Consider the following 22,372-nt stretch of genomic DNA (forward strand, 5'->3'; position numbering starts at 1 on the left):
CTCTTGATCTAACAAGAAGTTGCCTTCCTGAAGACACCATCACAAATTAAATGTTAAAATTTAAATGTGTTCTTCCACATAAAGCACTCTGCTCATTTATTCAGTCAGCCTAGCAAACAGTGATGGAGGTCACAACCATCCATACAAAATCAAAAGTCCGTTTTTATTTAGAGCTTTCAATTGCAACCAAAGAGCTGAGGCTGACATGTGAACTTTCAATGACGCACACAATCTGAGCTAACGCAGCCACGAATCCACAGCTGTGGGTTTTATTGTTCTCCCAGAAAGAATATTTCCAGGTAATGGAGATACTCTTCATCTCTCTCTAGTCCCAATTCTATAGCTTGAGGCAGTTTTTCCTTTAGAGATAGGGAATGCTCATGGATCTTTCATCCAGGGAGTTATGCTGAAGACTCGCTCTCTTGCAATGTTGCACTAACAAGAACGCCTACTGATATTCCCTCCCCCTCAAGAACCTCTTGTATTTAAAAATATCAAAGCTACATCAGCAGCATTGCTGCTAAGACCTTTGTGTTATTAAACACTGAGCTAACCGCTGGGAAATTAATTGTTTCAACAAGTAAATCACTGATTGCCACATGTGAAATACCACAAGGTGAAACTCCAGAGAGTATAACCCTCATGCAGGAGGTGGGATAGCAGAAGTGATTACTTTAGCCCTCATAGCAAGCAACCTGGAAGCTTTACTCTTTTTACTGTAGGTAAGAGAGAAGTTACTTCACTTAGGGCTGGTCCCCACTTAGTCCGGACTTACCGGGGTCCAGACGCGGCCGGAAGTCTCCCCCCGTCGACGCTGCGTACTCCTCTCGGAGAGCTGGAGTACCGGCGCCGATTGTGGGCACTTCCGGGATCGATCCGGGATCGATTTATCGCGTCTTAACCAGACGCGATAAATCGATCACAGAACATCGATTGCGTGCCTCCGGACCAGCCGGTAAGTGAAGACTAGCCCTTAGAAAATCTGATCTTCAGTTTTAGATCCAAGGTTCACAGACTAGTTTTCCTAGGGGGACAAACATGCAAGGATTTATTTTAAGGCATCAAGATCAACCTGGCTAAAATTAAATATTAAAATAGTTCACGTGTTATCCAGTTTCACCCACCATTGCTATAAGGGATAAAAAGAATCCATATTCTGTTTGAACTTCCACAGTTAGTCACATTCCTTCAATTATTAATGCTGCAGAGATGAACTGATGAAGAGTGTAGTTTGGAGGACCAACACATACACAGGGCAAGCTTGTAACTAGTGAATTGGATTTAGTCTTTTGACTGAGAGAAACCAACATAATGCAGTTTCATTTGTCAAGAGCTCATGGCTGTTAGATTAAAAAAAGCAATACAGCCTATCTTCCAGGATATCAGGGCTAACTGCATTACTTCTGGTTTTCAATTAAGTTCTAGGGTTTTGTTTTGCTTTCTGTGGGTTTGTTTTGGGTTTTTTTTGTTAAATAAACAGTGTTAAAGCTGAGCTAATAAAGGCACAGAGTGGCCAAGTAAGTTGCCAAACATTAACAGAATTGAACCATTGGCCTTCCTGCCTCCCTATATTTACAAGTTTTTTTTTCCCCCTTTGGCTAACTTGCTAACTATTTTCCTCATTACAATTACTTTTTCCTCTATACAGATTAAAGCTCCTCTAGGAAAAGCCTCTTGTACATGAAGTTAAAACTCAGAGCAAACATTGATGAAAAAGTTATGAGCCCTCAAACAAAAAAACCCCAAAACCTTCAATTACACTAGTTGGTAGAAACTGATAAAACATGGATTCCCCTGCTCATGCTATAGAGTTAATCAAAACAGAAGCATGTGATCACCAGGAGAATGAGTTCAAGACCCGCTGGAAGCATACATCAATGTCCAATATAAAATATATATATTTATGTACTCAAATCCCTGCCAAATCAGGGCCAGATAAATACCCTGAAGCAAGCTAATCTTTCAAATGGTGTTTAGTGTTGTACCATGAAAGGTAAAAACAGCTTTTCATAGCAAAGGAAAAAACTAAATTGTCAACCCCACTGATTTAAAGCATCTTCAGGTGAGCTGACACCATTTAGGTTTCACTATGGAGATTATCAATGGCTGATCACTGCCATTCCACTTCCCATACAGAACAAAATCCCTCTTCTAACACACCAGCTAGAGATCTATTGTATGTGCTGATTCTGCCTGTTTTGGAGCAGGTTGGACCTGCACTCTCAGCATATCCATCATAAAGGGTGTCAGCAATATGACAACGGGCACTGCACAACCAACCAAGCAGTACTTGGTCTGCCCAAAGGGCTCTCAGCCTCTAACTGATCTACCAAACTAAGAAAAAGATTAACACTACTCAGAGCTCGCCATTATTTGAGGGAGAATCCTGACTGCTAACTGCAGGGTATTATTCATCCCACTGGGGCAGAATGAGCTACAGATACACTAACAAAAACCTTGCCCTGATAGCTATTTATACAGTACTGTCTGAATACATTATAGCTAAAGATGTAAAGCAGGTGCATTCATCTGATAGAAGCAGCCTTGCCCGTAAAATCATTCCACTAACTATTTGTAACACAGGGGGAGGACCCAGTGAGGACTAACTGCAGTTCTGATGCATTATGAACTTTGAACACGCTACAAGAAAAACCACATGATTTATCACTGAATGGTCAACATGATTAGATCATGTCACCTTACCATATTTTTTTTTTTTAAATAAAAAAACCTTTTGTACCTGCGTTCAAACCCTGTTAGAGAAATAGCCTGAGACAGCACCACTGGACATTTTAGCTTAAGCTGGTTTACTTGCAGTGTGAACAGGGCTTCAGAGCTTGCTGTGGAACTGTATTAGTAAAGCCATACCAGGTAATCTAATATCACAAAGATTCAAACCAACAAGCAGATACACACACCTCTGTGTCTATTACAAGCGCAGCACAGCGTAAGCATGATTCCACACTTCACACAGTACATCTGAACTGATTCCTAGAAAGGTAATGTGGAAGTTCTAATAGTTGTGAAAAGTGTTTTGCAAATCCGCGCTAGGGTGGACATCATTACAGATGGTTTTTCTAACACCAATGCTGCAATATGCAACAGCTCTAATTGAAGATACTCATCTCTCCTTTCACCAAGAAAGTCAGATGTTCATGCAAGGCATGGAACTACCTACTGGTTAGGCAGCAGCCCTGACATGTAGATCCTTGTCAGCCAATTTCCTTTGTGCGGGAATCTGAGAAGTGGATGTGTGTGTTAACTGGTGGTTAAACCTTCCCTGACCCACTGATGCTACAGCAAGCGGTGCTAATGGGATACCTCATTTCAGCTATGCCAACGAACCTGCTCTGTCTGATAGGGAGCGATTTGCACTGACAGACTGAAAGCCTAATATCTCATTAGTACACTAAAGAAAAAGAGGTTTTTCTATTGTGAGGGACAGACTATTGTGTTTTCGCAATATTAAAAATGTCTGCAGACAGAATCCTAGAGGACTGTTTTCTACGCACCGGCCATTTCAGAGTACAAACCAATCTCTCTCACAGAATGGCTGCAAATGGATTAATCAAAAGGCTCAGAGAAAAGAGCAAGCGTATATAAGAAGCAATCTATTCATAAAGAAGCATAGTACAATGATAGCAGGAACAAGATCTGGCTTCCTATTGCTATATTCCAACATTCCTGGAAGGAAGAATTTTATAGTCCCTATTCTGAAAAAGGTCTCATTCAAAGCTCTTCCTTCCCACTGACCAGCATAAACAGAAGTTACGCTCAAAGTGCTCCAGAGAAAAATGGCCTTATATTATGCAGTTCTACCAGAATGCAACAGCCAGAGATTAGAGTTAATCTGAAGGCAGTCCTAAATTCTAGAACAGGATTACTTCTGACAAAACGGAAGCTCGACAAGATTGTATTACAAAATTGCTGGATGTTCTGTGCCTGAAAATGCTACTACTTGCGGAATATTACACTTTAGTTACATATTCAAAAGAAAATAATTTATGTTTTGGCAGCAGCCAAAAGAAGATGTGCAAAATGTAAGTAGAAGAATCGGCATTCAGAACCTCTGGCATGATATTAGGAAGAAAAACCACCACACCACTTTGCATTTTATTCATCTTAGGCTGCTGAAGCAAAGACAGCTTTAAGATAAAAACCTAGCACAGCAATTACAGCCTTAAAAATACTTTTGAAGCACTAAAATATTTCTCTATTGTAAGCAGTAATGTGCTAGCAGAATACCATGTTTACTTTTTTTTAAAAAGTCAACACTGTCCAATTGTTTAGGCTTAAAAGATCTGTATTAATGTTCAGAACTTCTCTTGTGAATGTTAACTTCAGTTCTTTAAAACAAACAAACAAAAAACCCACCTGTTTTGAGTCCAAATAATGTTAGTTAGTGGCTGTCTGTCAGTTTCGACTGTGGCATTCAGTCACAAAAGGGGATATTCTATTTTCTAGGACCACCAGAGCTCCTCTCAGGCAGGCCAATGAACAGCTGTCAGAGGCTAACTTTCAGTCCCTACTGATACTGGTTTGATTTGAACTAGTGACCCAGAGGGGAAAGACTCTGTACCCTATTACCAACCCCCTACACCATTTAGTCCCCGCTTGCCTTCCTCATGCCGCCCTTGACCTCTACTAGCAACAACCTATTGGCCTTCACCCTCACTTTTGGCTAATTCAAGCAGAACAAAGAATCACCTTTCCAAACTCTTACCAAAACATTAAGGGCCCTTCGTATCAAGTCTATAAAAGAGAATCTCCTTTGGATCTTTAATGTTTAGTAAATCAATGACTACTGCATATTTTTTGTACATACCACAAAGAGAGATGTAAACAGGGGAAAGAGAACTATACCTTTTGGGCTCTTCTGAGTTTGGTGAGAACTAGTTACATACAGTTAATACAAGCTCACTGCCATATTTCTCAGAAAACCAAGAACTTGGGGTTGTCCTCCTCCCTTCACATATTAGAACACATTTATGAGACCTGATATTGAGATACCATATATACTCGTTCATAAGCCGAATTTTTTTTAGTAAAAAAGGGAAGCACCAGAGAAGGGGGTCGGCTTATGAACGGGTATAGAGAGGGAGAGGTGGGACACAGCCCCTCCCCTCAACAGAGGGAGCAAGGAGAGGCAGCGCAGCCAGAAGGGAAGAGAAGGGGCCAGTCTCTCTCCGCTTCTGGCCACGCTGCTCTCCCCCCAGCCTCTGAAGCAGCTGCAGCTCCAGGGCTGGCAGGCTGCGGCCGCGCCGCGCTGCCCGGCCTGCCGGAGCAGGCTGCGGCCAGGCCAGAGACATCCTCCCCTGGCTCTCCCCAGACAAGGTGGGAAGGGATGGGAAGGGGAGAGTGTGGGGGTCCCAGGCTAGGGGTGGGGTCATGTGGGGGGTGGTCACAGAGGTTACTCCCCTGACCCCCAGCTTCTTCCACACCCCCCGCCCCCCAAAAAATTTCCTCACCAGTTGCTGTCCCGGCCCATCAGGTCAAGCAGCTGGCACACCAGGACACTTTGTTTACTTAGGTTTACCTTCGTGCCTGCAGACACTCGAGGTAAACAAACCATCTCGGCCCACCAGCGGCTTATCCTCCTGGCGCGGGAGCCAAAATTGGCTGACCCCTGAATTATAGGGTTGGCTTATAAACGAGTCATAAACATTTTCAATTTTTACTTATCCATCTGGGGGGGTGAGTGGGAGGGAAGGGGGAGAGAGTCGGCTTATAAACGAACCGGCTTATGATCGAGTATATACGGCGATTATCAATCATTTAGTGGAGTTCTGATTAACTAGCCACCACTCACCCCCACTATCTCTCTTACCGTGCAAAGCCAACTTCCCCTTTAAGTGCATATCTTTAATTTTACAACTCGAGATCTCTTCCAAGCCTCTGCAGCGCACTTAGTTTACGTTAGCCCATGGAGAAAGACCAGATAACAGGCTTTGTATTTTGATGGTCAAAAAATCTCAGACTCGTCTACAGGAATCTGTACGTGCTGAGACAACTGACTGCACGTGCTTGAACTGCCAGTTGAGAGAACAGTATAACCCATTCCTCCAGTGTATTAAGTGATTAGCAAACAGGGCAGCTAGAACTCCTTCAGCAAGGCATTTCCTTTTATATCAAGCCAACTTCAGACCACTATTCAGGAAATTAAAGCTACTGGCTTTTCCAAAAGAAACTTGCATTACAATTAAAGTAATGCACATATTTAAACACACATGAAAATAAGCCGTAACTGCCAGCAAATATGACATATTGATTATCCCTAAAGCAAATATACAAAAATTAAACCAATTTATACTCAGATACATCAGTGTAGCTGTGCACATAAAAACCCAGTCCAACATACCCAAGGAGTAAAATACTCTAAGTTTTGTCTACACACACAGGGTTGCACCAGTTTAACTAAAGGTGTGTTTTTTAACGGATTTAGTTTGCTCGTGCAAGTTTGTGTGTAGACAGTGCAAGTTTAGAATCACAAATGAAGGTCATCAAGTCCAGCCCCCTGCACTGAGGCAGGACTAAGTTTACCTGTACCATTCCCGACAGTTGTTTGTGTGTAGACAGTCTTAAACTGAAACCAGAACGTGTGCACAGAAGCTTGCACCAATTTAACTAAACCAGTACCCAGAAGCTCAGGAAAAGTAGAAGTAATATCTGGGCAAATAAATGTGTCAGGTTTCCTACCTGCCAAAAAGAGGCCATAGCTGAGGCTGGGGCAGAATGAGTGACATCACTCAGAGGGGACGGTGAAAGAGAGGGGCCACATGGAATGGAAGCAAAGAGAACTGAGCTGCCTCTGGGGTAAGGAGAGAAGAGGCTAAACAGAACACAACTGAGTTGCTATTCTGGTGAGAGAAGGCAGATGGGGAGGTGATGAACATTAGTTTGAATGTGTTGACTTAGCTCTCTGATCACAGGTGTATGGTGACTGGGAAGAGATGGAGCCTGGGTTTTTCAGCTACTCTGGTAGATCAAAATAGTCAGATAGGTCAAGAGCAACAAGTTTAATTTTCCAGCCAAGCCAAAGCAGATTGTGCAGCAACTTTTAAAATCTGCCTACACTAAAGGATTTAGATTTTAAGCTTTTGGGGACAAGGACCATCTCTGTTATACATTTGTACAGTGCCAAGCACAATGGGACCTTGATTGCTGTTTGGAACTCGTAGGCACTACTGCAATACTATAGTAAGAACAACGATAAACAACAAAAGAACTCAATCATTTGTAATTGAAATGACTGACCACTTCTCCACAGGTACATTTTTCCTTTTAATTTCTGCATTCCTCTGCAGTATAAACAAACTGTCAGAGATATGGTATGGTGAATAAATTAAAGATGTTAGAACTTGTATCACTGATAGGGAAATTAATAGGCACATGCAACAGACAGAAACCATGTTTTATAAAGTGTTTCAAGAAGAGAATATCTTTTCCCTCATGAACTTTAAGTGGACAGAGCTGGACTGCAATGCCAAAGATGTTCCCCCATACAAACACACAGATAAGCTGCAACCTAGGAAATTCTGATCATGCAGAATACTTCAGGTTTCAGACTGGAGAATCTCTTCAGGAATGTCCTGCTCTTTTGGGTGTTGAGCAGGAAACAGAACTGTGTGAATTTAGCTCTGTCTAGAAAAATAAATTCTTGTGTCTTTACAGATGTCTTGGTCACCGGTGTTGCAAATACCTGAATTATACCATCAAAGCAACAAAGATGCTGTCCCCTTTCTTCCCTCATATAAGCCAAAAGGGAACAAAGCTGAAACATATGTAGAAAAATTTAGAGCCCCCAAGAGAAAATGGCCATTCAAGGCCACAGCTGTAGGATCTTCAGGAGAAAATGGCAATTCCCTCAAGCTAAACGGACATATCACCAAGCAAGAGAAAAGCTTCCATTGGTCAAAGCAAAGACTCCAACAGATGAATCCTGACAGCAATTTAAATACCACACAGATCTGAGGAGCCATATCACCACTGTGAAAAAAATTAGAACAGATGGGGACCAAAATGCAATTGTGTCTAGCAAAAAGCTGCTCTTCAGAGAAGGTAGTTTAGGTATTACGACATCTCTGAAGCCCAATATGGATTAAGGGATAAGCTCATAAATCAAACCTACTGGAGAAAAATCAGTGAAAATGAAATATCAGTGACTGGATTTTCAATATCTATGTCGGGTCTTCACCTTCCAGTTCATCAGAGCATTACAAACTCAGTGTCCGAAGAGGATACAGAAGGGTAGCTGAATATTAAGTTCCATCTACACATTATGTCAAACCCCAAGACCGTTAACAAAGGAACAGCATAATGGAAAGGACCAGTAAAAGTTATAGGGGTGCTACCTACAACTCTATTCTAAAAGCAGGTGCTGTATACTTGAGATCTTAATTTTAAATGAAGTCGGAAACCTGATATACATGTCACTAGCTTTATTTTGTCTGTACACATTACCCTGTTGTATGACTTTTGAGAAGGTGGGGATAGGACACCAAAGATTTACTTTCTTTAGCACTCCAGCAAAGCTTTGCTGGCATTTAACAACTAGATCAAACAGAAGAAAGTATTTGTCTAAAGAACCATTTTCAAATATAGCATACAGACGTACACTGAAGAGTTATTCAATTGGAACTCAGTCAGGATATCACACTTTAAAATTGACTTTTTGGATTGTTGTCTAGGCTTCATTTGACCCAGATCTTGAATGATTAAAAGTCCGTGCATTTTCCCCCTTGTCATGAAGTTGCAAATAGTCAGAGTGTTAACGCCATCACTCGACTCCAGATGTTGCTATCAGGGTTAATAGCAGGCTGAGACAGTTCGTCCACACTTAATGATACTTAATCATTACTGATTACACTTGGATTAGAGGGAAAGAGACTGTAATCCGCAGCCTGACTGTGTTGGGCTACTAACACATTAGTGTAAGCCTGTAATCTTGAGCATAGCTATTACTGCAGAAGAATTTGCATTACTAGAGACTCAGAGCACCTCCCACCTCAAATGCTATCAAGGCTTTGAAAGTAGCAAGTAAAAACCAGAGGAGGGGGGAAAATGGATCAAAAATACTGACACACACACACACAAAAGTCTATTTCAAATAGAATCAAGTAAACCATCCAGATATAGTTAGGGCAGGGGTCGGCAACCTTTCAGAAGTGGTGTGCTGAGTCTTCATTTATTCACCCTAATTTAAGGTTTTGCGTGCCGGTCATACATTTTAATGTTTTTAGAAGGTCTTTTTCTATAAGTCTACAATATATAACTAAACTCTTGTTGTATGTAAAGTAAATAAGGTTTTTAAAATGTTTAAGAAGCTTCATTTAAAATTAAATTAAAATGCAGAGCCCCCCGGACCGGTGGCCAGGACCTGGGCAGTGTGAGTGCCACTGAAAATGAGCTCGCGTGCCGCCTTCGGCATGCATGCCATAGGTTGCCTACCCCTGAGTTAGGGCATCTAGAATTCTTTGCCACTTAAGGAATTTTGACAGAAGTTATGGTAGAACTGAATCTTGTGATGACTTTCAGTACAATTCAACCCTAGCTGCAGAATTCAAGGATAATCTCTAACCACTAAACAAACTTCCAAAATTAAATCCTTGCATCGCACTTCAGGGGCAGAACAAGTAAACGGGGAAATTTACAAGTAGGCCCAAAATAATGCATGTTTCCATGCAGCCCTACTGCAGTGTTGACAGGTTTAGAAGTCACTCCCCCAGAAATGGAACTAGAACTAGGTATGGGAACTCTCTATCCCTAGAAAACAGATTGATATCAAGTGTTAGAACCAGGAATAATCTCGGGGCCTATGGTATTAACTCAGGGAAGGGAAAAGCCAAATAAGAACACTCACTAATACTGAAGGATGGGAAATGGAGTTATTTTTAAATCAATTTTAAGTTATGCTTGAACAATAGTTCCTTCCACTACTGCCCATCCACTGTTCTGTCTTCTTTATCACGCACATGAGTGTTCAGTTGACATGACAACAGGTTGCTAACTGGCTGCTCGTGCCTATGGCAGACTCAGAGCTGTAAAAGGTGAATGTTTTCTCTTCCTCCCTTCTCACTGATTCCCCACCTACCACCCTGAAAAACAGTCCAAGAACAGTAGAGGCTTGAGGTTCGGTCTGCACCTAAAACTTAGGTTGACCTAGTACATATCTCAGGGATGTGAAAAATTTCATGCCCTGAGCACCACAGTTAGGTCAACTTAACCTCCAGTGTAGATGCGACTAGGTCAATGGAAGGATTCTTCTGTCGATCTAGCTACTGCCTCACGGTGAGGTGGATTAAGTACATTGATGGAAAACCCCCTTTCTTTGATGTAGGAAATGTCTACACTATGGTGCTACGGCAGCACAACTGCAGCAGCTGTAGTGCAGGTATACCCTTAATCTATGCTGCTGCTGCTCACAGCAATTCACAGTAGCGGAGTGAAGCAGGCCAAAGTAATGTCGTTTTCACTCTGCTATAAGGCAGAGACCAGCAGCAACAGTAGGGGTGTGATCCAGGGAGAGGATGAACAAAGTAAAAAAGACACAACCTTCCTGATGCCCTTCCACTCTGGATCTGTAAAGGGGAAGGAAGAACACCCCATCCTTCTCTCTCCAGGAGCCAGACAGAAAATTAAACTCAGTATATAATCAGATTTTCCTAGCCACGCACATCAAGTTAGGGGCCAGTGCTATGAAGAAAATGACAACACTGGGGATGTTGGGTTTGGGTTTCTCATTAGGACACCACTCCTTGACATTGTTGACTGGGGGGGAGCGGTATTTTCATATTACTCTCTGGCTACCACATTTAGTTCTGTGGCTAGTAAATATCTGGCAAATTTCTGAAATCACAAGAATGGCAGTTTACATCTTCAGTGCACTACAAACCTTAATACATTTGCCACACAAAATGAAATTAAAGGAGCTATTTTTTGTTGACACAAAACAGCAAAGTGCATGGTCCTAGAGTATCTGCATGCAATTTCAGTGTAGTATGATTGAGGCACAAACCCAAGCCCACATTGGCACCAAAATAAAGTTCAGCTTTATCCCAACAGAGCAAATTGTCTCATTTTCTAATCTCATGAAATACAAATGATTTGTCAATTACTTATACAAATCAGGGAAGCTGAAATTGCAAGGAATGGGAATTCAGGTTCACAGCCTAATACTGTATTGTAAAGACAATCATTTCAATTTAACCTATCAGATTGCTTGTAATACAGATTTTAGGATAATACCTATTTTATTTTATTTCCAAAAGCGTGCAGTGCAACCTGGCTTACTTAAAGGGTTAAATGCAGGAAGCTTAAGGAAAATGTAATTCCAGTCTTCCAATATGTACAAAGGTATCTGCATACAAACATTTTCATAACCCTCTCTCCCTCAAGGGTAATATGATCCTGGACTTCCTAACAAACTATAGAACTTTTGTACCAAGCTCCCAGTGGACAGTTTACTCATTGATGCTTGCCCCAAGAGAAATTCTTACCTGTTGCTTCAATGTACTCAATACATCGCTCGATAAAGATGGGAATAGGCTTTTCTGGAGTCACTACAGTGGACAAAGGCACCCCAAAATAATTACTTTCCCACGGAGTCTTTGTGATGGATGCCCGAGGCTTTGGCTTTGGTTTCTGTAGAAGAGAATGTCCTTGAATTAATATAACAAGAAAAATACCACAACATACATAGGATTATAAACTCTAGGACCCTGAGAGGTGAGAGGCTCACGCCCAAGCCCAAATATCTATGGGTTGCAATTAAACAGCCCCGTAAGCTTGAGCTCTGAGAGTCCTAGTCAGCTGGCATAGGCCAGCAATGGTATCTAATTGCAGTGTGTACACACCCTAAAACCACTTGGAAACGTCAACTAGTTCAGACTGCGGCTGCCCATTTATTTAGTAAAAAACAACAGAGTCTCCTGTGGCCCCTTTAAGACTAACAGATGTATTGGAGCATAAGCTTTCGTGGGTGAATGCCCACTTCGTCGGATGCATTCACCCACGAAAGCTTATGCTCCAATACATCTGTTAGTCTTAAAGGTGCCACAGGACTCTCCGTTGCTTTTTACAGATCCAGACTAACATGGCTACCCCTCTGATACATTTATTTAGTGTTGTTCTGCGTAGGTAGCACATTACATCTGTGCTCTAGAACTGCACAGGCTTCCAACCAGTTTCTAGATACATTCAAACTACTAGGTCCCATCTTTATGGTTTGAGCTATAGTTATCTAGGAAACTATCTCCATTCTTTGAGTGATGCTGCAATAACTGAGATCAACAGGGCTATCTGAGTTTACTGTCCATAGATTTATAGATCAGAGGACCACAGGAAGGGCACTCTCAATGAAGAGCCCTTTAGCCATCGGAATTTTTTCCATCCCTATCAATTTTTTGTCCCTCCCTCCCCACCACTACACATTTATTCAGTCTTTTTCTTAAGCAGGGTGGATTGAGAGAGGATGGTTTTGGTTGAGTGAAGATGCTCCCTGCAATTTATTTTGGGCACTATGTGCATTTAATTGTTTTTGAAATGCTTGTACATCTAAAGAATAAAAGTTGGCTAGTCAAACACTTTTCAATAGGCAAGCTGGCTAGTCAAATGCTTTTCAATAGGTACTGATTCATAAAATAAGCATTAACATTCTCTCCAGATGAGGTAGATGGTCGGAGATCTAGCGGAAGACACAGATGTTGAAGTGCTGGAAAAAAATCAATCAGTGGTGGCTCAATTTCCATACAGTTTCTAGTTTGACAAAAATAACTTATGAGAGCAGGTGTCCAGATTTATTTTGAGCCCTGGTGAGTTGATTATTCTTACTCAAACTCCTGACCTGCAATATCATAGAACGGTAATTCTAGAAGCCCAATAACTGCATGAACAAACCTCCCTAGAGAGCACTGCTATCCAGATGCTGGGCCATGTGACTCCAAGAAACTCACACACACCCCATTGTCTATATCCCCGCCCCGCTGGAACAGATCACTTCCTGTTTAGTCTGTGTTTCTATAAAACTTCCTCCTGCATAGCAGTGGTGACACACATGGACACATTAGAACAATACTGAGTTTGCAATAATGAGAGAAACGTTTATTTTTGTGCAACAGGCACAGCATCTTGTTTGTGCCAATAAAAGCAAACAGCAAATTTAGAACAAGTATCACGTGACAGATTTAGTAGCAAAAAAGTGGTGAAAAAAGGAATGAAAACCTTGTCCATACTTAAAGCTAACCCCACACAACAATTGTAATGTAACCTACTACATGTACCTCTGTGTGCTGGTCCTGTGTACAGAAAGTGAGGAAAAAGTGAGCAGATCAGTACAGGGAGACACCTCTCTAATATATGTACTTTACAGTTCTCAATCCTAATGTCAATCCCTTGCCACACCTACTAGGTCTGTGATGTGCAGTTTGTCACATGCCCCTTTGCTATGTGCATGCTTGCTCTGTGCAATAAATTAACAGGTGAAAAAGAGACACTGTCCTCTCAGATTTGGCTCCAAGATCAGATGAAAAACCTCAGCACACCCCTTTTGGGAAGCTGTCTAAAATAATGCTGCCATACTCTAGCTCACAGATCTACTGAAATTCAATACAAATTTCATTACGCCCAACTGCCAAGATGACAAAATCCTCATCTTTCCCAAATAACCCTATGAAGTACGGTACACTATGCTTGGACAGGGCTAACAAACAAGAGACCTCTTCAATGCAGAAGAAGCTTGCAATCGGTGTTTCAGTCAGAGATCCAACAATGAGACGACAGGAAGCTGTAATTGGGATGACTCCAATCACTAGAAAGCTTTCAAATTGTACATCATTTTAATCATCTATAGCAGGGGTTCTCAACCTTTTTCTTTTCAAGGCCCCGCCAACATGCTATAAAAACTCCATGGCCCACCTGTGCCACAACTGTTTTTCTGCATATAAAAGCCAGGGCCAGCATTAGGGGATAGGAAACAAGGCAATTCCCTGGTGCCCCATGCCATAGAGGGCCCGGCGAAACTAAGTTGCTCAGGCTTCGGCTTCAGCCCTGGGTGACAGGACTTGGAGCCCTGGGCTTCAGCCCCAGGTGGTGGGAGCTTTAGCTTTCTGCCCTAGGCCTCAGCAGGTCTAATGCCAGCCCTGCTTGGCGGACCCCCTGAAACCTGCTTGCAGGCCCCTGTGGGCCCTGGGCCCTCACTGAGAACCACTGATCTGTAGCACAGCAGGATGATGGCAGAATACAAATACTAGAACTATGAATCTCTCCCCCTTCCTTCCTCAGTAGTAGTAGCTGGATGAACCAAAAAGGGGAAAGGAACTGCTGATAAACGTTTACAGAAAGCAAATTCTGATGACCTAGCAGATTTCTAAAGAAGTTTGTGAGGGTATGTCTTCACTAGCAATGTTAAACGTGGTTAAACGCAACACCAGCGCTGGGAGAGAGCGCTGTAAAAAACCCACTTCCACGAGGGGAGTAGTACCAGCACTCCCAGCTGGTGCGCAGTCTACACTGCCACTTTACAGCGCTGAAACTTGCAGCACTCAGGGGTGTGTTTTTTCACATCCCTGAGAAAAAAAGTCGCAGCGCTGTAAAGTGGCAGTGTAGACAAGGCCTTAGACTCAGTCGAAAGGCAACTGAATGGTGTAACCGGTAGCTCTATCTCTAGCTGCCTGTGACTAGATGCAGTGTGCACCAAAGTCAGGGCATCAAGGAAATTTGAGGCTACAACATATGTAGAAACCCTTCTAGAACTTCAGGCAATAAAAGGGTTACTTTGTAAATTTCAGCTGGAAACGTCACCCTTCGGTGCCACCTGCCAGATGTCTAATGGACAGTCCCCTGCCCTTAGCTGGGCATGTGTCACTCATTAGGGAACCATTAAAAGGGTTAGAGAGCAGCAGCAGGCACTCAGCAAGAAGAAAGCAACATCATCCCAACATCCATCTTCATTTACAGCAGCTAATTCTTAGTTAGCAAATCAGACAAAGCCTCTACAAAGGAGATAAATTAAGTCTTTAGAAAGACAGACGCATGTCAGTGCTACCTAATTTTTTAGAATTCACTAAAAAAAAAAAAATCACCAAGAATTGTACTTACAAAAAAGCACGTCCAGTTCATACAATAGAACTGCCTGCCCCACACATCTCCTGCTCAGAGAGAATATAATTGTTTGGTCTTTAAAAGGGTAAGGGCTCTTCACAGCACTTCAGGCCCGCTGACAGTTTCTATAAAAACAGCAGGTGTCTTGGCTGGGTCTCAGCATTAAGAACCTTGCCAGAAACAAAGGCCTGCATACAGGGATATTTATAATTTATGCCTGCATTGCTATGTAGGAGACTCGCTTGGAATCTGCTCCAGGACTCCAACTTCTTGTCTGACGGAGACCAGGAAAGGGTGGGAGACAAGGAATAAAGCAGCAGCAATGACAATACTCCTGCTTTCCAAGGAAGGGCTTGAGAACCCACTTATTAGCACCTAATGAAGCAGCACATTCTTCAGTGTTCTTCCCCTCTCAAAACAGAAGCTCTGGAAGTTGCCATAACAGGTAAAGTAGAGAATGGCTTTAGAGTGAGAGAAAGTGGAAGGCAGACAAAGGACCAGGAACTAGAAGTGGGTAACTGACAAAAAGCTTCAAAGGTTATGCTTTGTACTCCCTATTAATGAAGCAATTATATCATGATCCTGCTGAGAGTTCTCCACACAGACTTAAAAGCATAGCCGTCTTTATTTTAAAAATATTTAATCATCTGTAAAATGGGGAGAATATTTAGCTATCTCAGAGGAGTGAGGATGGATTAATTAATGGCTGTGCAGAACACGAAAACAAAGTGCTGAATAAATGCTAATGTATTATGCTTTGGACAACAGTATGATACATAGCTGACAAAATGGTATATGAGGTTGTGTTAGTTTTTTAAAAAAGCAATAAAGCAGAGTCTGGTAGCTGTTCAGAGAACAGAATTACCTTGAGAGCCAGAACTATTTGGATCTTTGCATTCTTGAAGTAGCTCATTGATCTGTTGGAACTTGGCAAAAAATAGTGTTTCTGCTCAACTGAGCTGAACTGCAAGGGCACAGCCCCAGCGTGTTGAAGGATTTGATCAGATTGCACAGAGTGATACACTGACACAATGGCATCGCTTTGATGGCAGGAATATGGAGAGAATTCTAACAGCAGCCCAGAACAGCCTGATGGTTAAGGGAAAAGCTGCCCATTCTCCCTGTAACAAAGGGGAATGATGGTTAAGTGCCAAGAAGCATCACATAGATGATGGCATCTCTGCATCTAAACCACATCAGGCAAAACTTCAGGCAATTCACTTGAGGACTGAAGGGTGGGTTAAGCAAGGACTACAAGTATGCTGGCAGCTTTTTTCAACTTGCAATCACAACCAACTTGTAAGGAGGACACAAGCAGAGCTCCCTTTTCCCACTAGACATCTGTGAGGAACTGATGCTGGAATCTAGATACCAGTACCACTCTCCAATGCGGATATGCTTTACCTGATACACCAAATGAGAATAAAATTGGCACCCTGCAATCCTAATCAATCTAGGCACTCTTCCAGTGTGGGCAAATGGGGCTACTCAACTCCACATATGCCAGCCTGAAACTGAAAGAGGAGGAAAAAGCACAGTAATACTTTCTTACTAAGCAAAAAAGTCAGTGGCCGTCTTTTTGTTCTATGTTTGTACAGTGTCTAGCACACTGGGGTCCTGGTCCATGACTGGGATTTCTAGGCACAACAATAATACAAATAATAAATAATTGTATTTTTAAAGTGAATTTAATGCTGGTGAAAGGTGTTGGTTTGGTAATATTGGAGACTGATGTTTTCTACTTACAGTACAGACAGCAGTAACACAAGCTGACTCCCGAGAATGTCTCAAACCTGATTTGAATAAACTATTTCTCGCATTCAGAAAGATTGTTCAGCTTCAGTGTGTCATTCAATTATTCACTTCCAATGAGACTGCCAATTTGCAGGCCAATTAGTGACAATAGTGATGATGATTTGTGAAATATGGAAACACATCCTTGCTTGGGGCTGGACCAAAGGTCCATTTGTTTGTTTCATATGGACCACTGAAGTTGGAATATGCCAAATTTCCTATCATCCTGGGCTGGATTCAAACCAGTAACCTAGAGGTGAAAAGCATCATAATCCATTGTTAAAATCTACAGAGTTAGAGTTCTGTTGCATTAAAACAAGGTAGCTAGAACTAAATTACATCATCTCTTACCAACTGTGATCACACCAAGAACTGAATCAGCTACAGAAAACTTGCAGACTATGGAAGATGCTAAGAAAGAAGAAATGTATCATGAAAATCGAAGTGACTGAAAGGCTAGTAAAACATAAGAACGGCCGTACTGGGTCAGACCAAAGGTCCATCTAGCCCAGTATCCTGTCTACCGACAGCGGCCAATGCCAGGTGCCCCAGAGGGAGTGAACCTAACAGGTAATGATCAAGTGATCTCTCTCCTGCCATCCATCTCCATCCTCTGACAAACAGAGGCTAGGGACACCATTCCTTACCCAGCCTGGCTAATAGCCATTAATGGACTTAACCTCCATGAATTTATCCAGTTCTCTTTTAAAGAAGCCAACACTGGACATGTTACTCTGACAATTGGCCTCATGAAGGTGCAGATGCTGTATGCTTTAAGTAATGCACTATTGCATGGATTATATTAGGTATACTGTCTCAAAGGCCTCTGTGAACACTCATGAAAAGATAGAATTGAAATGGTATGATCAAGCCCCTTGTGATGCCTGAAGCTTGGATTTCATGAACCAACTGTTTTCTCCCACAGACCTGGAGGGATCTTTGTTCAATGTTATCTGCTTGTTCCTGTAAAAGGCAGAGTGAGGAAGGCTACTAACTAAAAAGCTGGCAGGACAAAACAGGAATATGTTAAAACAACACAAAACTTGCAGAACTAATTAAAATGCCAAGCACAATTTGCCTCTTACCAAACTTAAATTCTAAAAGCTGATGAACACTCTCCTCTATCCATCCCTGTCTTGGATTTCGTGCCAGTGTATATTTTGCTCTATTATATCATTTTAGCCCAAAGAAATGAACTGCAACAAACTCTAGTATCAGATGAGTCACTAAAAAAAGATTAGAGGGAATCTGATCCTCTTATTAGCAGCTTGATCTTTGAAGATGGAGGTCACAATGCCTTAACTGAAGTCTTCCTATTTTCTATTTGCCGGATTCAATCAGTTCTTCAGGGATAGCTAATGGATTTTGCAACATCGCTATACAAATCTTTCAGCAGATTAGAAAATGTGGAGTATTAACCTTCATTTTAGATCTATACAAAGCAATAAGTGTGTAAGTGTTACTATGTTCGTTTTAAGACCAGGAAAACAAAATGACAACTAGCTATGTGACCTTGGACAAGCCATAACCTCTGGGCCTAATTTACACCATCTGTAAAAGGAGAATAACATAGTTACTAACTGCATAAACAATGGACCAGAGAACCACATGAAAACATGCCTTACAGAGAGATTTAATAAGCTTTAGTTAGCTTATTGAGAAAGCTAAGAAGCACCTGTGTCATGTTCTATAAGCACTTCCACAGTCAGATATCTGAGTAGAAGGCTCTTTAGACATGCAAAAGCATAAGAACTAATGGCTGAAAGTTGAGGCTAGATAAATCCAAACCAGAAAATGAGGCACATTTAAAAAAAAACAAAAAAAAAAAACAGAGTAGTTAGCCACTGGAACAACTTACCACTGGATGCAGGAAGCACAGGATGAAATTCTATGGCATGTGTTATGCGAGAGGTCAGACTAGATGAACACAATGGGCCCTTCTGCCCATAAAAATCTATGCACATACCTGCTACAGCCAAGTGTATCTATCTAATGCAGATGAGCTTCCCTCAGGAAAATAACTGCCAGAATACAGTCCTTATCTGACAAAGAATGATGAGCTGAGGCAAGTTTTTATTTTGACTCAAAGAATCAGAGCACTGACTGGGGCCAGCTCAGGAATTCCTCAGGGTAACATGCTATTGCAGTTTAACACTTTAAATGTAATGGGTAAGTTACTAAAAAAGGGACACCAGAACAAGTATTTTTACTCCATTATTTATTCCCTCTGAGAAGCTTGAAAGATTATTTGTCATTATTATAAAAATTATTAATTTTGCCATTTTCTATTTGGCAAATATTTGAGGTTCTCTCCATGTGTTTCCAATGGAGCTTGAAATTAACAAAGCCTTTCAATTTACTTAATTGTTTGTGCATCAACATCAAGAGCTAGTAATTATGTTTGGCAATTAACTTGTGCTCCCTCTGCTGGCTCTGAGATAGCCAAGCACAAAACATTTTTTTTAATCCAGGTATTCTATAAGCAATGGGTTTTGGAGGAGATTTCCCCTGTCCTGTGATCTTTTAGTTAAAAAATACTTCCAATTTTCATCTGTGATCGATTTTTACAGCACTTATTGCACAATATTTAAGCACTGAGTTCTGCACCTAAATTACTAAAATGTGTCCATTTAAACCAATGCACAGTTTAGCAGGTCTATGAATATATTTTTCCTACAGAAAGGAGCTCTCCGTATCAGCACTTCTCATGCACCTCAGAGATTGTTCCCACCCAGGTAAGACTGTCTCTCACCTTATAGGTCAAGAACTGAGGAAGTTCACCTCCTTTTTAATTAAAACTTGGTTTCCTGTCAGAGGTCTGCATGCCATTGAGGGTCTTAGAATAGAGAATATAGTTTTCTAAAAATAGGCTTTTTCTTATTCTAATTTAATTCCCAACGGTGTTAAGCGCTGACAGATTTTTTTAAAGATATTCTATTTTTATAATTCAAAGCAAGCGCACAATACAAAAAAAGGTTTAAAAATTGCAAAAACCTCTCCACTTCAAAACAGTTCCTCAGACTGTACAAGACTTCTACCAATTCAGCCCTCCTTTGTTTTTAGGAACAGTGCTCCAATGCCAATGAAAAGAAGTATACCACCCTACCCTGCTTGCCAAGGGACAGCTGCTGCAAGTATGAAATCACCACTGTTTTGCAAAGCAGTAGCAACATTGTTTAAGAAGACAAGAGTTTAAGGATGAAAGAATGAGAATACCCTTCCATTTAGTAGCTATTATTATTGTTCATTGTAAGGAACAATCTTCTACAGCCCAAGTTGGCAAAACCTGTGTGGAAAGTTCAATTTGAAGCAAGGAGCAGCACTGACCTTACATAATCACTGAAGAATAGCCTTCTCAATAATTTCACGTTACAGGAACAAAGCTGTAGTCCTATTGGTGCGAGAGTGTGTTTACACTGCAAACCACTATAGTTCCTTACAACAACAACAAAATTTTTTTCCATGCTGTAAGATTACACAAGGTTCAAATTTCATACCATTCAACTTGTCTGTCAAAATTCACCATCTTTTGAAGGGCAGGGAAACCTGAGTGTTCACCAGCTACTGTTTATTCATAATTCACACAACTCTCCAAATGAAAATATGAAAATTTGGGGGGGGGGGGGGGGATTCTCTTATTTCAGGACTAACTCCACGTTTTCCATCCTTACAGGATAAGGAACACATAGGTAGGCAGCAAGTAAGACGTATACTTTCTCACTCAAAGAAGAGCGTACTAAAGATGAGGTACTACTGGCAAGGCCATACGAGCGAGGCTATGCATCTGGATTTCCAAAGGAATATTGGGAGAACGGTTTCTCTAGCTCACCAGTATTTTCTGAAAATCAATTGCACAGCTCCTCTGATGAACTATCTTTAAAACACACTGGGGGGAGGGAGAGGGCGGTGCATGGAGAGACTTTCGGTAGCATTGCCCTCATGAGCAGTCCTGAAATGTACACAATTCATTTTGAAATCAAGTAGATATAGCAGACAACAGGCTGATTTCAAAATAGCTCAGAAAGAATGAAATGAAATCATGACAAACACACCCAGCTATGACTACCATGATAGATGTATTAGAAATGCAATTAAGATATTTCATTTACGTCCGCAGTGAAACCACTACCTGGTATGTAAATTTCACAGCTTCATAGCAACTAGCCAATTAGCTGAGAAGTCAGAGAATTTCCTGCCCTTTCTCCCATTAGCATTCTGCACACTGTGCTCTCCTGCTAGATCTGCTATTCTTACACCAAGCCCTTTGACCTCTTGACGTGGGCGCTGGGAAATACCAACTCTTTTAGATACACACAGTGGACTTTCATCACTTACGCTTACACTACTCCTTCAAATCGGCATTTTAAATACATGGTCTCTGTGTCTCTATTCTTCCCCTCCCTCCACATACATGCCCTCAAAAGATACTCCACCATTTATTTACAGGCATTTCTATACCGTACTATTCAAGGGCCTATTGATTTATGGCACAATACCAGATCTGGACCGCGCTTATATTTAATTTTTCTCAAAGATGCGGGACAATCACCTGAAAACTGATTAGTTTTAAATCATTGCGTGCTCGCTGGTAACACTCCTGGGTCGAGGAAGTTTAAGTCTGAGAAATTTTAATTGCAAATTATTTGTCCCTAAGGTGTTCCAGACTCTAAAAAAGTAATCCACTGCTTTCTGCTGTACTTATAAAGTTCTGTGCTTTTTACACTGATCGTACAGTCGTTTGTTTTAATAGGATATCATACTGCCAATGTTAAACCTGTACAGCTGAAATGCACAGACAAAAGTCTCAGCTCCTGGGTACATACATTTTCCTACGTATCTAATTAGTAAATGATATGTTACTCATGAATTATGAGGAAAGTGGAAGCCTGAAGGAGGAAGATAAAGGGTTAAGTCTCAATTTTGGGATCTACATATTATTAAAAGTAGCAATTTAGCTTTATAGGATACATTTCTATCTTTGTATGCAGTACTGTTGTAGCCATGTCAGTCCCAGGATATTAGAGAGACAAAGTGGGGGAGGTAATATCTTTAATTGGACCAACCAGCTCTTCCTCAGGTCTGGGAAAGGTACTCAGAGTGTCACAGCTAAATACAAGGTCGAACAGATAGCGTAGCATAAGTAGACACCACATTCTAAAGGACCATTCAAGGTGAAGCGACCCTTTAACATCCCTACAGACACAGGACAAAAAGGGGAGTAAGTGGATTACAGATTGTTATAAAACAACATAAATCCAGTGTCATCATTAAGACCATGATTTTTAGTGTCTTGCAAAGTTATAAATGTAAGCTCCCAGGCTTGTCTTTTGAAAGTATTGTGCAGGTTTCCTTTGAGGATGAGGACTGATAGTGATCAGTCTATAATTGACCTTTGTGGGAAAAAAAGAGCAACTCTGTGTAAACTCGAAAGCTTGTCTCTTACCAATAGAAGGTGGTCCAAGAAAATATTACCTCATCCACC

The 22,372-nt window shown here is 41.3% G+C and overlaps 1 protein-coding gene across 3 annotated transcripts in view; it reads right to left on the bottom strand.

Annotated features, from left to right (window-relative positions):
* The window catches only part of ARHGAP35 (Rho GTPase activating protein 35), a 102,577-nt gene that overhangs the window by 39,373 nt on the left and 40,832 nt on the right, over positions 1-22,372 (bottom strand). For 2 of the 3 annotated variants that reach the window (XR_010593406.1, XM_065570932.1), the window contains one exon: positions 11,496-11,640. The exons of the other annotated variant lie outside the window; for it this stretch is intronic. Coding sequence is in view for 1 of the 2 variants with exons in the window: in XM_065570932.1 (XP_065427004.1) it covers positions 11,496-11,640 (145 nt within the window). In the remaining variant the exon portion in view is untranslated. The remainder of the gene's footprint in view (positions 1-11,495; positions 11,641-22,372) is intronic. 3 annotated transcript variants of the gene reach the window in all.

Source organism: Chrysemys picta, chromosome 17, assembly GCF_011386835.1.
Source record: "Chrysemys picta bellii isolate R12L10 chromosome 17, ASM1138683v2, whole genome shotgun sequence".
NCBI classification, from domain to species: Eukaryota; Metazoa; Chordata; order Testudines; family Emydidae; genus Chrysemys; species Chrysemys picta.